Source organism: Manacus candei, unplaced genomic scaffold (assembly GCF_025592945.1).
Source record: "Manacus candei isolate 608988 ecotype Guabito, Panama unplaced genomic scaffold, ASM2559294v1 h1tg000017l, whole genome shotgun sequence".
NCBI lineage: Eukaryota > Metazoa > Chordata > Aves > Passeriformes > Pipridae > Manacus > Manacus candei.
The window spans coordinates 4840516-4857803 of NW_026138065.1; the positions used below are offsets into that span (position 1 = coordinate 4840516).

At 38.0% G+C, this 17288-nt stretch overlaps 1 protein-coding gene across 9 annotated transcripts in view; it reads left to right on the top strand.

Annotated features, from left to right (window-relative positions):
* Positions 1-17288, top strand: part of CHRM3 (cholinergic receptor muscarinic 3) — a 274717-nt gene that overhangs the window by 132557 nt on the left and 124872 nt on the right. For 8 of the 9 annotated variants that reach the window (XM_051783778.1, XM_051783774.1, XM_051783776.1 and 5 more), the window contains one exon: positions 12818-12920. In XM_051783778.1, the coding sequence (XP_051639738.1) occupies positions 12818-12920 (103 nt within the window). Of the gene's footprint in view, positions 1-12817; positions 12925-17288 lie in introns of all 9 variants that reach the window. The other variant, XM_051783783.1, reaches the window with a different exon arrangement.

Here is a 17288-nt window from a genome sequence, read left to right on the forward strand (position 1 = left end):
ATATATAACTGTTTGAGGCATCAACACACTTTTCATAATTTCATACTGCTTTCTGAATTTACAGGCTTATTAAAATGTTCCCAATTGTTCCTTTTGTTTGCTGGACTGAGAAAGATCTGTACTCATACTGTGTAACAAATAATAATAGGGCCTTGAAAAGTTGACTTGTTTGAAGTTACATGGCAGGGAAAAAAGTTTTGTAGATGGAATTTATTTATTTCCCCCAAGGTACAAAGGCTGTCCTTGAATATTACTAACTATTAAAATATAACCACCCTGTGGTTTAAACTGATATTCCCATTAATTTAACTCCCCATAAGAAAACTGTACTACTTAAAGGAATGGTTGACACCAGAAGCAGTTTTCAGCAGTGCTTTGCTAAACATACTTCCAGAACAGTACCAGTATCGAGCAATTAAGTACGCTTGCTTCTCTTTTTACATTATTTTTGCTTCATGGGTGTTGACACTGGGATTCATTCACTGACTTAATGTAGAAAAAGATTATGACCTTATTCCTGAACTGTAAAAAAGCATATACAGCCAATTTATTTTTTTCTTAAAAAAATAAAATAAAATATAGGAATATGTTAACGTTCAGAATTGAAGCAGCTAGTGTTCCTGTCTGTAAGCGATATATTTACTTGGCTAGCAGCACTGTTTTAAAAAAAATAAGAGGGCATGAAGTACTGCCTTAATGCCTGTTGGAGGAAAGCTATGCTTTAACAAGGTTTACAGAGGAGGGGAAGATGTCTGTAGGACCAAGACCCTTATGCTGAAAGAAAGGTGGCATAGGTGGTGCTGAAAGGGTGATGATGTAGCTTTGTGCTCTCTGAATAGCCTAGTCAATGCAAGGACAGTCTCTTTCCTGTGGATAAGGATGGTTAAGGGATGCATTATCTTGGGAACACAAAGCAAATTTGGAGCATATGTGCAGAGTAATACCTTGCTCTCCTTTCTGCTTCAGAGGTCAGTTCAACAACATGTCATCTTTAGTAGAGTTCTTGGCAAAGCCAGTGTTTAGTTGTAAATCCTGAAACCAACTGATTTCTCCATTGACATATATTTACAAAGGTTGATGGTGTTATGATTTTCTGTCTGTCTAACTATACAACATTAACTGTTCCTGTATGTAACATCAGACTCATTTTCTCATTATAAATACTTAATACTTAGATTTCTGTTCATAAACATTGCTAATTAAACAATAACTAAAGAAGTCAGGTAGAGTTACAGGAATTACTTCTGTTACTTTGGCAGACTTGATAAAAGCTTTCGAAGTTTAGTTTAGCAATCAATGAATTTCAGACCATTTTCAGATGACTATGAAGAGTGTGATATCTGTGGGCTTGGAAAATCTTCTGATCTTGACTGCATCACTGCTTTATAAGAAGGAAAAGGCTAGGTTTTCATTAAGACTCTTGACTTAGTTTTGGGTGGAATCCAACTTGCCTAAAGTTACCTGTCTAGGTGTTGGATGTTTAATCTAAATCAACCATTGTGCATTTTCGGATGATCCTGGTGAGAAACTGCTGTGAAGGATGATTCACATTAGAATAAAGTAAGTAGTTAAGTTACGTGGTATCAACAGCCCTCTTTAGGGCATTTCTTACATCTCTGGAAAATTGAGCGGTAGGGATATTGCTGAAGGAAAAGATGCAGTGTTTTTTAGAATTGATGCAGTTACCATTTTTGTACCACTGGAGTGGTATTATTCCTCCTGAAGTCAGTTAATTCAAAATTTACCCATAGTGACCCTTTTTTTGCAAGGAACAAAAAATGATGCAGTAAGTCCTGTTGCTTACTCTGCATTGGCACTTTGTTCTACTAATGTAAGAGTGCTGTCTGAGCTCAACCTTCAGTGTTTTCACTCTGGCTTTGGCTTTTTTTCTCTTACTGCATTTAGAAAAATAGCTGAGCTTTCTGTCTCATTTTCTGTTATGTCAGCAAGATGCAGAATTTCTGTAATTACATTGTTAGCTTGTAATAAATCAGGACCTTACTTGACTTATGAACCCCATGAAGATGATCACAGAATGTTTGTCTGTAAAGTCTTTATTAAGTAATTTAAAATCTTATCCCAGTGAGAGCCTTGCTTGGGCTGATGGGGTGCTAATTTTATGTTGCTTTCCAGAGGCAGCAAATGTCATAAGGCAATGCTGCTAAAGATCTTAATTGTCTCCATACATCCTCGTGTTCTTTCATGCCTCTAAATTAATTATGAATTTTAATATTAAGTCTTGGATTGTGTTATTTCAGCAGAAACATAAAGCTAATGTGATTGTGTACTATAGGAATGGAAGTACCTGTGTTTTTAAGGATTATTCCCCAACATTGCAATTATTCAGTAACTGTCTGGTTCAGAAGGTTCACAAAACATTTTGCTCAGAAATGAGGGCTGTTGCCAATAGCTTAAGTGCCTGTAGAAACAGAAAATATGTTAAATAAAACTTATTTGCAGCAAAAACACTGTATCTCATATTAAAGGGAAAGGCAGTAATAAACAAAGTCGAACTCAACAGTCCCTGCCAATCTAACCTGGCTACTTTTCTTCCTACCTTCAGAATTCATTATTGGCTTAAAGGTTATTTATTTTATTTATGCTGGGTTTTATTTTTTTTACAGAATCTAAGTAGATACCTGAAAACTGTAGTATTGTTGCCAGCATTGGTTCACATTACTTTGAGATTGGTTTTGTATTGTTAACCTTTTCTTGAAGATAAAAATGGTTTTCCAATATACTTTCTCCTCTGCCTGTAGCAGGAAAGAAAACAGATACGAATCCTCTCCCCAATTTCAGAAGCTTCTCAATTTTCTGAAACATTTAAAAATCTAAGTCACCTCCAGTCATATCATCTATCAAAAATCCCGTGTCATTTTCTTTACTTCCCAAAGTATCACTATGAAAACTGTATATACATGAAAAAGAGAATCATCATGCTTTAGGGAACATGAATTCTACTGCAAATGTATAGAAACAACACTACTGCTCTTTAATAAAATTGAAATACAGGAGAAAATGTGCATAGGTAAAACCCATGGTTATTCCAGCTAGAAAATGTGGCTTGGGTTGCCATCAGTTCTCAAGAGAAACATGTATTTTTACATTTTGTCTAGATGACAGCACTCCCATTACTATGATGACCTGTGAAATCACAGAATAGCAAAGCACTGCTGTAACGCAGGAGTGATTATAGTGAAGCAGTCAGAAGTGACTGCTCTTATGATGTTGCTTGTGGAATTCAAAGCCTATGGGCAGTGCACAGACCTTCTGATCTGCATCAATTCTCTGTCCTGGTTCAGGTATAGGTCATGCTGCTACTTTCATAAATACATCCCATTAGAACTTAATCTCATGTATCACTGAGTTTATATACTTCTAGAGTAGTTTACAGTGTCTTACTCATATTAACTGGTCTGAGTAAATGTATATCTGCAACAGATGTTGATTACTACTGACCTTGGTAGTAATCAGTTCCAAGCTTTTTCTAATACGCAGAATTAAATAAATCCTCTGCAAAGCCAAACCTCTATTATCTGAGCAGAAGAGTTAAACCATGATAGGAAAGCCACTGGCTTATTTCCCCTGGGCTGTCTGTCTAGTTTTAGTAAAGTGCTGGGATGATATAGTATACTTTGGAATTTTGGAAATCTGATTTACTGATTAAATGCTGAAATTCATGACAGAATGTGGCATGACACAAGGGTTTCATGCCAGGGGTTTTATCTTCCCATGTATCATTCTTTTTTTTTTCCTTCGTCATCCCTTCTCCCCACCAGCTAAAAGCTGTTTAGCTTTTTGGTTTGTATAAACATTCAAACAAAATTCAGGATATTGATAAAGAAAGAAATGGCTGAGCTGCTTTTTTGAGGTTCTGTACTGAAGTTCTGTATACTAATTCGATACAAAATTATAACAGATCTTTAGCTGCACAGAAAACCACACTGCAAGTGATCTACAGAGGTTAACAGATTTTCAGACATGGGCAAAGGCATGTTACTATCCCAAAGTATACTTATGATATTCCCCCATAGGGAGTCAGGAGTGTTTTCCCACAGTGAACCTTTCTCTCAGATTTTGCTCCTCAGCCCTGATGTCAGTGTGGCTGTTCACAATAACAGAGAAAAACAGCAGGCAGGAAGCTGCATTCTTAGCAATGAGAAAGTTAAAAGTCAAAATCAGCAGCTTTTCCTACGCTGGTTTCTGTTATATTAGATGTTGCTGTAGTCTGTAAAATAGTATATGTATTCAGTCCTGGGGCTGAAGTACAGTTAGGCTTTTATACAAAGAAGTGCTATTCCTTCCTGTTATGCAATGAGACCTAAAATGGGCAACCTGCCCCTTTGAACACTGGCATCAGAGAGAGAAATGACTGCCAGACTATGCAAAACTGTCCTTGCTGGGTAGCAGAAACCTCCCAATAAAGCCTGGGGTTGTGATCGACGCCAATTCCTTGGGCATTTTGTACTGTATTAGTTCAATGGGTTAGAGTGTGGCGCTAGTAATGCCACAGTTGCAGGTTTGATCCCTGTATGGGTTATTCACTTAAGGGTTTGACTCGATGATCCTTGTCTCAGTCCCTTCCAACTCAAAATATTTTGTGATTCTCTGTGTAGCTTGTGGATGTTACTTTGGAACCCAGTCCATCCAAAAAGCAACTCTTCAGGGCACTGCTTCACGGACCAGAGCTGCTGAGTTGCTTTGGTGGCGGCACAGGGGAACAAAGTCAGAGTCTGTGGTCAGTGCATGGTATCTCCTCTCTGCCACTCCTTCTTTGTGATTCTTCCTGTTCCAGCCTTGAGTCTCCACAGGCTTCTGCCCTTCAGGATGAACCTGCTCCAGCCTGTGCTCTCCCTGGGCCACAGGTCCTGCGGGGTATGGCCACCTGCTCCTGTATGGACTGTGTGGAATTGCTTTGTTCTTTTCTAAAGATGTTTTCTCTGAGGCAACGCCAGTGCGGCTGCAGGGCTCATCCATGCCCTGCAGTGGGTACCTCGGAGCCAACTGGAATAGGCTGTATCTGGCATGGCATCTCTCCTCACAGAGGGCCCTGCAGCATGAACATGAATCCCCAGAGCAGAGGTTTTACTGGAGGTTGTGTCAGCACTGCTGTGTTTGCTGCTGTCCCTGGGGCATGCAAGGCTTTCTTCCTTCCTTTCCCAGGGACTCTCTGGGTGCACAGGAGATGGTGTGGACACCTCTGTCGCAGTGTCCCAGGGTCCTGCCCCCCATTATGGGAAGACACTTGCTCTACAAGAGCTGACATTGAGGTTGGAGCTGGGCAGGCACCCACATACCAGATTGTCAGCTCCAGAGGGCTGTGCTATGGGAGATGGCAGGTTTAGAGCCAGCGGTTGTATGGTCAGGGTGGCCCTGGCCTTGGGCCACACCTTCATCCCGTGGCATTTTTAGAATGATTTCTGAGCTGTAAGGGTTTAAAATTATTTTTTAATTTAAAAAAAGGAGAAAAAAAATTCTTTAATTCTGCAAATAGATTTAGTGAAACATCTTGGATAAAGAGGTTTAACTCCTGTAAGATGCAGTTACAACTGTTGTTGGGTCTGTAACTCTTGATTGTAGAGGGAGCTGGACATTTAACATTTCATTTGCCCAGAGACATAGTTTTATATGTTTGAATATAAAAGCTGCACTGAAGCCACTGTCTGGGTTCATTTGAGAGGTTATTAAAGGTTCACATATACATACTGTTAACTCTTGGTATATAAGAGTGGATTTTGGTATGTGAGTGTGGGAGATAATTGCATCTCTTGCCAACAGCTTCTCTCTTCTCTGTGCTTATAAGCATCTTCGTTAATCCTATAAATTCTCATCGGAAGTTTCATTAGGACATTTGTTGGGTAATTTTGTATATCCTTGATAGAAACTGAAGTTTAGAAAGAAATTCATGATTACTGAGATTTTCCTTTATTGCCTGGCAGGCATAGTTAGTAAAGGCCAAATTACGAGCCATTTTCTACCTGGATACTCCAGTGATCAAGCAGCACATTTCCATTAACAGACTTACCATCCCCTTTCAGGAAAGTCCATCTGCTTCCAACTGATAAAGCAGCATATCATTCACTGTGCCTTCAACTGCCTCATATGATAATACAAAATTTTACTCATGCTTTCCCACTTTCTCAGCTTTAACACCAGACATGTATATTGTGTGCATAAGTCACACACAAATATTTCTTCAAATGTTTAAATGTCTAATGTTTCAAGAGATTTATTTTTTCCCCTCTGTTTAGAGTAATCAGAGAAACTGAAGAACACAGGAGGCAGAAACATTTTTATCAGTTGTAGAGATTGGTGGAGAAAAGGCTGTCTGTAAGGCACTCATGAATATCTTGAAACTTTTGAGTAACTGTTAATAGTGAAACCTCTATGTGGAAGAAACGGAACAGTATGTTTGCTCGGGACGTCTTTTTCAATTAAGGCTGCCTTCCATGAGAAGGGGGTATGTGTTTTTAGCCCATAAAAAAAAAAATATATATATATATATATATATAGTGGAGCCTAATCTCACTCTAAATGGCTGTATGGATCAGAATATTTATCGACTAAGCAGTGAATGAAAGGGATTTGTAAAAACAGTTATTATGGATACCAAATTAAAATCATGAGAAATGAACACTAGCAAACTAAAATCATACCTGAAATGTCTGAAATTTTTTTTACCATACTTCTTCGAAATTCAAAACAAAATGAAGGCTTCTAGTTATTCAGCACCTAAAACAGAGTTGGCTAAGTCAGGACTATGAATTGATTCACCCAATATTGTCTTAATTCAGGATGTTAATCATTAATTTTTATCTCTGTTAAACTGAATGAAAGAGGCATGCAGTTATTGTTTTCAGTCATTCTGAAAAACTAAAAGTTGACAAGTTGAACAAACTTGCGTGGTATTAAATTTGTCCCAACAAAGAACTCTGTTTTGAGCTAGATGTTGTATGTTTTCCTGTCATATCAGTGGAGAGGTACTTTTCTAGTGTATAAACATTGCGGTTGCAATCTCTTACGATCCAGCTTTGGTCTTGTCTTGGTCTAATGACATCCAGTGAAAGAAGTACAAGGCAGACACACTTCTTCCAGCTTGCATACTTTTTAATGTCTGAAGTTTAGGAATCAAAATATTTTCTGCCCTTTAAGGTCCACTGGAAATAGAAGCTGCAGAGCTGATATTGTAATATGCCTTTTTTCTGATTTTTTAGTCATCTTGATCATATTCATTAAACTATTAAAGCACCTTTTATCTATTTAGATGCATCTATATGCATTTTTGAGGATGACAAACATGATGTGTAGTAGTGTTGATTTCAGCAAGAAAATACAAACTAAATACTAAGTCAAATTTTTGAGACTTGTTTTTTCCTTCCAATAAGGCAAAAATTGCACAAAGTTCATTTAAAAAAAAGAAAAACAACCCATGAGATCACACAAGCAGGTGAAATTTCTGCCTTATTATGTATGAAGTTTTTTCAGTCTGTGAATTTTATTTCTCATAGTGAGGAACCTAATTCCTGTGAAACACTGGAACTCTTTTCTCAGTGCAGAATCAATGCATGCAGATTTGTCTTCTCAAGTAAGCAGAGCAGAAATTACTGTATCCAGAATTTTGCTTTGTAACAAAAGTAGCTCTCCTATTTAAAGACCTTTGCCGACACTTAAGTCTCAAGTGAGTTTTTATAAAAAGTAAATAAAAAGCTAAAGGCAGTACACAAATGTTCTTCTTTTTTTTAAATAGGGATTCTTGTGAATATAGGAAAGGAACCATGCAAATCATACCATGTGATTTTCAATTATGTACCTGGAACACTGAGCACCTGCCTGTCTGGACAGTAGCATCTTTTAAGGTCTTATCACAGACGTATTTGTGGTACCACAAATTTTAGTTTCCTACTCTTCATAGTGTGCCCATATGTGCAGAGCCTAACTCAAATTCCTTGGTTTTGCTGCCCCCCAAACCACGCCCAAGCCAAAATCCTGCCAGGACCAGTCTCACAGTTTTGTAACACAGAACGAGTGCCAGTGCCTAGAAGCACCCCTCAAATTAAATTTGCCAGCACAGATGTAGTAATTGAGGTCAGAGATGGCTGATGTTTGCTTAAATAGGTCCAGAATTCGTGCTGATAAGTGAGATGGTGTTTTGGGGGGTTTGTTGACATGGTTGCTTCAGATGGAGCTTGATGTTCTGCACTGCTAAGCTGAATTATCCACTGGTTTTGATTACTGCTCCTAAAGAGTAGAGTTTGTTAGCTTTGTAGCTGAATATACAAACAGCACAAGCTTATATGAAGCAACTTAGTTTGTCATAAATTAAGGCAATGAGTTCCAAAACTCTGAGTCAGAACCTGCATTGTTAAGGGACTAAAACTGGATTATCGATATTAATAGCATAAAATTAAAATATGGTAGAAAATTACTGGGAAGAAATTTTTTTATTGATAATAGCTTGAAAAGATAATTTAATAATTAATTAGTTTATTACTAAATAAAAACATAATAACTTGATGAGAAGGAAATTATTAAAATTTGTTTTTAGTTGTCAGAAACTGCAATTTCTCAACTAAAAAGAGGCTCAACTAACTAAAAAGAGGCTTCTCTTTTCAATTGTTTTGCGTTCTTAAAAGTTTACAAGTGACTTAGCTGACTTTGATAAAGAAGCAGACTTTTTAAAATTATTTTTCTGCCCTGATAGTGTAAATGAGAAATGCTTTTCAACATTTGTACCTTCTGTATAAAAAATAATGGAGCAATTAATTTTTAAAGCGTTTAAGTGTTTTTAAGTGTACTTCTCATTGTTGTTTCATGTTGTTGACAGTATGTAAGCACTCCACTAAGGACCTTTAGGGACCTCAATTAAACAAAAATTGCTACATGCTGTTCAAATTGTAGTTTTACTACATGACTGAGTTGCTAGGGTGTAGATTCAGTGCTGCATCACTGGAGTGAGGTACTAAAATCAGAGCTGTTCTTCTGAGAAGTCTGGAACCATCCTTCCTGAGCCTAAAGGTTGAGCTCTCCCACCAAAGGCTCCACTATGTCCTTACAGAGTTTCTGTGTCACTTTTCAGAGTGCAAAGACTTTCCAGGTTGGAGGCAGTTAAATAGTACACATGAGCTCCCTGGCTGCTCGTTGCCTATTTCTGAGAGTTTTGCTTTCTTTGCACTGTGACCCTCAGGGCAGACACGTTTCCTTGTGCTGAGCTCCCTGTGCATCGCCTATCTAGGAGCAGTGGCAGGAACAGAGTTTTAGAATAGTGGTGTAATGGCTAGGCCAAGAAATGCCTAGGAAAAGAAATGTTTCAGGAAGTGCATTTGGATCTGAACATAGTGTGGGGGTTTGACCCCAAAAATCCAATCTCCAAGCTCCCCCACAATTTGCCACAACATGGAAGAGAAGTTTTCAGACAGGCACAACTCAGTACAAGGGCATTATATCAAAATTTATTACTAACACGATAAATACTATAGAAACTAAAAAGCAAATAAATGCAGAGTATTAATAGAATTTTTACCACCCCTCGACTCTCCCACATCAGTTCAGGAGAAGTTTTCAGGGCGATAGTTAAAGTCTTTCTCTCATTGGGGTATCAGGGAAGGGGCCTTTGAACCCCCACCAGTCCCTCAGCTTCTGCTGAGGTCTCCTCTTGGGCTACAGGGGAACACTTGCTTTACCAGGTCTTCATCACGAAAGTCCAGGGAGTCAGCTTTTGAATTCTTTCTCCCTGGTTCATGAAGGTTCCTCCCAGAGAGCAAGATGGTCACTCTTTCCTCTCCAGGTTGCAGGGTTTCTGGGTCTTGCTTAGTCTTTTTACCCCAAATAGTTTTCACCGAAAGTCCTTACCCAGAAAAAGACTGCTTGGTTTGACTTCTCTCTGTTACAGCTGCTGCAGCTTCTCATCTTCCACTTGTCACGGGGAGGCATTCCTCCTCCTGCATTCTTCTTTTGGTTTTCTGCTGCCCTCGCCCAAATCTCACGTAGGGCCTCCTCCAAACCTCTCAGCCCGTCTCCCATTTTGCTTCAGTCTCAGCTCAAGGTTGCTCCCTCTCCCCTGCCATTATGGGGGGGAGAGGGTAGCAGCGAGACTGCTTCAGTCTCTCTCCTCTGCCTGGAGTTCTTCCAGCTCTGCACGATTGCAGCTGCTTCTCCAGGCTCCGAATCACCCCTCGGTCCATCTCTGGTTGGGCTCCAATGCCTTGCCTGCCTGCCGGGGCTAGCTAGCTCCAACTCCCTGGCTGGCTTCTAAAGTCCATGCCACTGCCTCTCCTGGGTAGTGGGGGGGAAAAAGCCCCCCAGCCTTTTGGCCACAGGCACTCAGTCCAGTTATAATACTGTCCTGAGCTCCCCCGCAGCCCGGCTGGGGGGAAGAGGGCCTGGCCCCCCGACAAGGGGCCCACAGGCCTCCCTCCTCTCACCTCATGGCTCCAAATCTCTCTCACACACTGCCAACAACTTCCTTCTGGCTGTTGTAATATCCTAATTTCACAGGGGCGAAAAACAGCTCTGCTTGGTCCCTCCTCGGAAACTCACCTGGGACCAACCAATTCCAACCCCCCCGGGTTGGGGGAGGAGGGTGGCTCAAACCGAGACACATGGGTCTGGACTGAGAGAGTATCAAAGACTGTTCCTAGGGAAGGGTTTGCCACACTGACACGTCCAGGTTCTTTCTAATTAAGAATTGCTTGGCATTTTTTACAAGACAAAAAATATATATTCTGACCATATTTAATCTGATTTGCTTCCTTTCCTTTCATTGATTAAAATCTAGCCTCTCCTGTTCATTTGTTTTGGGATGTTCAGATTCACTTCCACTCTAATGCACTACACTTCCTGACTGTGCGTGGATAGTGGAGGGAATGGCTATCTTCCAGGAGAGTGTTTTACCAGAGAAGGGAGAGACCTTTGTGGTTGATAGTATATCAGAACTATGTTAGAAATGCTGTGTTAGTGTGCCGCAATGTACATGGATAGTAAATGTGTATTTTCTTCTATTCTGAAAATTAACTGGAATATAGTCTTAGCATTGTATGTTAATAATCTGAGTCTTGCTGTTGTTGTTGTGTTGTTGTTGTTGGTTTTTTCTTTGTTTTCTTTTTCTCCTGAGAAACTGAACATCTAGCATAGCTAGTGTCTTCTCTGGTCTGTTGCCTCCTTTTTATAACACCTGGGAGTAAAATCCCTTGGCATTCTGGTAAAGGCTAAGACAGTGAGCAAACGTGGAACATATTGATTCAAATTCACTCTTCTGTGTTGTGCAAAGGGGTCTTGAAGCCTTAGGCTTCAATGACATGTAATAAGTGAGATAATAATGGCACATGGTTCTACTAATTAAATATATTATTATAATAGCCCATTATTATAATAGCCCATATAATTATATTTATATAAAATATAATTATATATTTTATGTATTTATAGAATAAATATAAATTTTAATTTAGTATACATAGAATATAATATTGTAAGTAATTATATATATATGATATACATATATGGTTTATAATGAAATGAAATATGGTGGTGCAAGGCTTGATATGCAAGCAGGTAACCCCAGGCACCGGGTTGTGGCTAAAGTTTTAAAGAAAATTTATTTTAACAGTCAAGAACGTTGCAGTATGTATCTGAATGATACATGTGCTTTATGGCCTGCCTGGCCCCCCAGGTGGGAGCCTCCAGACACCTCTGTGAGAATTTTATCACTTGTAGCAAGGGAGTTCCCTCTCAGCAGACAGGTAAAGAGAACATACACAGCATCCTGCAAATTCCTTACCACATTAAAGCTTTTCCCTGGCAGCAAAAGTTTCCTTGAATGAGTGCTAAGCTCTGTGTCCTCTCTATTTCTTCCAAAGATGATCTGCTCATAGAGGTCAGTAGTTAATCCTTCTCTCACACTTCTGACTTCAGAAATTTACAACTTCTGCAGAGGAAAGTGTGTTGTTTACATTTTAATTATTAATATTTTGCTTCCTCTGACAACTTTTAAAAGCATCAGTGTATTTAATACAGCTGAAAATATAATGTGTGGGGTATACTAGGAGTTTTATTTTTCTAGCTCTCTACATTTTTACATGAAATACAGTATTTCAAACCAATTTTATAAATCGGTTAGCTTGAAAGACTGAATAATTTGGGGAAGAAAAAGAGACCCCAGTTCTTAATTCTGCCCTTGTGTCAAGCTGTCCCTTGATCTGAATGAGCTCAGCATCCCATCTCCCTCTGTGCCTAGAGGTGCCAATTTCTGACACTAGCCAGAAAATTTGCTTTGCTGACTCAGCTGGAGACTTATAGTAATAATCTACCCAGGAAAGTGGTGGATCACCCAACATTGGAAACTTTTAAGATTTAGCTGGACAATTCGCTGGGCCATCTTGTCAAGACTATATTTTTGCCAAGAAAGGTCCAAGCTGGTATTTGTTGATTCTATGATTATTCATGCTGTCTTGGAGAAACTGTTCTCTTCACTCCAGTTTGGTTACTGGGTTTGAAAAAATCATCTTAAAATACTGTGACCGAAGATAGCTCTTTGGAGGTAAGTGTAAGCATCCCAAAGGCTTATCAGTACCATCTTATTACCACTGCTTCAAATCTCTATGTCATAAATGCATGCTGGAGTTGTTCTATTTTCAACTAGGTCTAGGTCTCTCATATTTAAAAAAAAGAAAAACAAAAAAAAATTATTCAGCAATAGAAAATATTAATAGCATTTGTCATCTCTTGCTCCAAAGGAGGCCTTTTGGCTCATGTGTCTATGCCTCCCCCATTTTTCTGTAATCTATTTTAATAATTGTTCTGTCTTTTGTTTTGTTCACAGCCTATATGCTGACGCAGTATCAGTTTTGTTTCCAAAAGAGGAGTTCACAGACTTACACAGTGTCTGATCCAACTAGCCGTTCTGATGATCCTCACTGGACCATGTAGGTAAAATTCAAAAAACCCTTTACACTATATCTTTGAGAGTATTCAAGATGTTGATGTTGGGAAACAGCTGTTTTTTGGCAACAGTGCTCACTTTGTGGAGTCAGGGTCTTTTGGAATTCATAAACTATAGTATAACTTATTAAGTCCCTGCAACTTGTGATGTGTTTTTTTGTCAATAGGTGCTCAAAAGTAGACTGTCATATGTCACAATGTGTTTGGTTTTCTCGCTGCATCTTTTTTAAGTAGTTGTGGGTGCTGGCAACACTGTGATCCCTATCATTCCTGTAGTCATATCTGAGCTAACTTTAGCAGCAGCTGCAGTGGTGAAAATTTCAACTTAGGCACAAAACCCAGGAGAGAAATGGATAAATTCCTAAGCAGCTGTTAAAGCTTGAGTTTCTTGTTATTACAGCCACACAGGTAGCAGAATAAGAGCTAGCGAGATAAGAGCTAGGCTGAACATGTTTACATGCATGAATCTCTGTTTGTCTTAAGAAGAGTAGAGGAGTACCATGGTACTGGTAGTCAGGAGAACGATGCCTTTAGGTTATTTCTGTTGATTATATTGAGCTTCTGCACAAACCTTCAAGTTTTCCATGAGTTTCAGACAAAATAAAAAATGTAGCCAATATTTCACCTTCAGGATTTCCCTGCAGAATAATTCAGTCTTGCTATAGAAGAGGTGGGAATCCAACAATTAAAATTCAGTTTCTCGAAAAGTGTGGTTTTCCTTTTTGTTTTGATATTCTACCTGCATTTATTTTCAACAAGTCTCCTCCCTTTGAGCTAGAAGACCTAGGCAAAGAACTAAATTGTTCTAATTAAATTGCCAGCATTCATTATTTCTTGACTGCTTTCTGCCTTGTATGCTATGCTGTTTTATGTCTCAATTGCAGTGGCATTTAAAATAATTTACATGAATTGGTAAGCTGCAGCATTTGTGTCTATATGATAGATCGTATTTCTTTTACATTCCTTAAACATTCAAAGTTCCACCTTGGTTTGCATTTCTGATTTTGTGGAAATGAACTGTAAATTCGGATTTGTAGCAGTAGTTTAGACGGCCTGTATTTACACATGCTGGCACACTCTTTTTACATGGAAAACAGCTCTCCTCGTATACTTGTTTTAGGGACCTTAACACTGACAGTTTACTGTGATTGTTTCTGGAGTTTCTTGAGATTTCAGTCACTCAGTTGTGTCTGGAGAAAGCTTCTAACCAAGTCATATCAGGAAAGCCTTTTAAGAGCATACTGGCTGAATCATATGGCTTCAATTTAACAAGTGGCTCAGATGAATCCTGAAACAATGCTTACTTCTGGTTTTGTATCTCAAAATTATAACATGGTATATTTGCACACTGTTACTCTGTTGGCCGTATTCAGTTACATTTGATTTTGCCTTTCATGTTGTGCTGACCATATTCCAACTTTAGATGTTTTTTCAAGTATTTTGTGTAAGGTGAAAGGTTGTGGATTTGGGCCATTTTTTTTTTTCTTTAGATGGCAGCATTTCTATGAATAAAATACTAAACACACATAATTAAATTTAAATTGTCATAATTCATAAGTGGGTTGCTATCTCCAGATTGGAGAACAGATTCATATTCTCTATTGTAATTATCCAAAATCTTTCCCAATTGTAACTGATGGGGAGGAAAGCAGTCCCAAAAGACATATATTATGCTGGAGAGGGTATCACGTCTAAGAAGAATGCCTTGGTAGATATTAGCGGCACAGCTATTCTACTGCAGAAAATATCAGAGTAGCTCAAAGGAGCTGGAATTGAGCTGTATTCAGTTTTAGTCTGAAAGGAAAGTAACAAAGAAAATACCTCAATTCATATAATTAACTTCTACAAATTTTGTTACAGTCCACATCTCTCTTCCTGTATAAACACTTATTATTTGTCACTTGGACATTGATGTAACAGTGAGGAAACTGTGAGCAAAAAATAAAGAGTTAAAGCACCAACTTATATAATCCATTTTCAGAAAAGCCATAGATTAATATCTGTTGTTTGGATTTTTTTCCTAATAATAAATTAATGTCATCCAAGCCATTCATGCAAACAAATATAATGGTTTCCTTTAGATTTACACCACACTGTCATGCTACCTCTGAAGGGATTATAGCTATAAAAGAAATAATAGAATAATGTTCTTTATTACCCACAAATGTGCAGTGCGTTAAACAGAATTTGTCAGTTCCTCTGACATGTTACATTAATCAAGAAAAACAGCATTGTCTTTCTTAGCAAAGGTACATTAGATAGACTGGGTTGTCAGAGTCTTAAAGTCTTGCCTCAAATACAAGGATAATGGTCACTATGACATACTTTTTTCATTTAATGCAAGTAATGTTTGTGCTTTAGTAGCTTTTAGCAAAGTATAGATGTTTGTAAAGGTGATGGTACAGCTTGTCTCTGTAGTATATTCATAAGATTATTTAAAAACAAACCCAATGTGTTAGAATTAATTAATATTTGTTTCATGTAGTCATAAATTTGATTATAAGTATTTTCATGGATTTAAATATCTACCTGAAACTTTCTGATATTGATAAAATCTACCAACTCCATCAGAAATTTAACTCCAGAGCATGATCTTTGTTTTATAGTTACACAGAAATATTATCCCTTGAAAACAGATTCAAGCTCTTAATCTAAAGCTAGCGAGAACTAGTATTTTAATTTATTTATCTATTTATTTACTTATAGTCTGTGGTAGTAGGTTAGAGCAGAAGAGTAGCTTTGATAAAAGAAAGAAACAATTCAAAGCACTTGTAATGTGTGACTACGGCTGCCATGAGTTCATGCTGTAAGCAGTTGCACAGTCAGCCAAATCTTATGCTGCTCACTTGCCTGGTCCCTTTGAAGTGACTTGCAGTGACGTTATCTCAGGAGAAGCATCACAGCTTAGACTATTGTGTATCTGTGGCTGGAGTGTTGAGCTCATGGTTCATCCAGGAGGATTAGGTACTGTTATGCTTTAAAAAGATGATTAATGGCCAAAATTCATTTTCTAGAGGCAGTTTCCTCTTCGTATCTAGTTATTTAACCAAGTCTATGCAGTGGCTATTGAAGGTGAGGAGAGCATTCCATTTATTCGTTCGCAGTTGTGGCAATTTTGTCTGCTCGGAGGAGAAAAGTGACACAAACTAGGCATTTGTAATTTGCATCATGAAAGAAAGTGCACTTTTTATACTAGAATTAAATTTTTAAGGATTTATTATTTAAATGAAAGATGGAAATATTTATGCATTTAAATTTGAGTACACAAAATATAATTACTCCCAGCTGAAACTCCCTCTAGGGTATAGTGTGAACAATTATTCTTTCATTATGTGCATTAAAAACTCAAGTGAAGTGAGTTGAGTGAAGTGGCTGAGTTCCATTCCCTCTGAAAAAACATGACTTTTATCAACAAAGATCTTTCAATAACTTCTTTCAGAGGAAAGACCATTAGTTTGCAGAACAACAAATTTCTATTTCCTCTGGCATTTTAAAAAATCTTGTGTTTTCTTGTCACGCACTTCACCAGACAGATCATGTTTAACTTGTGAGGACTGACTAGTTTGCAGCTGTAGGTGGTATGCGAGATACAGACTTCAGGAAGAGCATGATTTCCATAACCACTTCAAAGGAAATACATTATAAATAAAGTACATTTCTCTAGGGGCTTGCAAAACCATTCTGTTTATAATTTAAATTACATTAAGCTAAATAAAATAGTACAACAAAACCCTCAAGAGAAAAATACTTCATTTAAGTTTGAACATTACATTACTTCCATTAATTGGAAGTATTTTACTCTCTCTCTAATAGTTTATTTTTCATTGAATATATATAATTAAAAGTATTGTCATTACAACAGCAATTCTTTTCCCCTTTTGTGTTCCAAGCCCTTCTGTTCAGTAGATCACTGTAGTTTTATTTGCCTGCATTTCTTTATTTCTCACGGCTTTATTACGGGTGACTAACCCATGCCAGACGATTACCATCGCTGTGTTGTGCGTGTTCAAATTTATCAAACTCATACTGGAACTGAGTCTCTCAACCAACCAGAAGTTTTATGGCAAAACAAAGTGGCAAAAAAGTGAAGAGAGCGAAGCTTTGTTTTGTTGGAATGTTTTTTAAGGTCTGCTCATCCAAACTATGATGCTTGCTTCTTCCAAAGTGCTTGCAGGACTAACTTGAGCATAGGCTTGCAACACAAGCAGCAGAATCCATTAGTCTCCCTATTCTATAAAGGCAATTTGGAGGCAGAGGGGGAACCTGATAGGATATGACTATAATATGTCTTCCAGGAGAGGATGAATAAGAAAGTCTTGGAAAACCTCAGTGAACTATCTAATTGTAAGAGT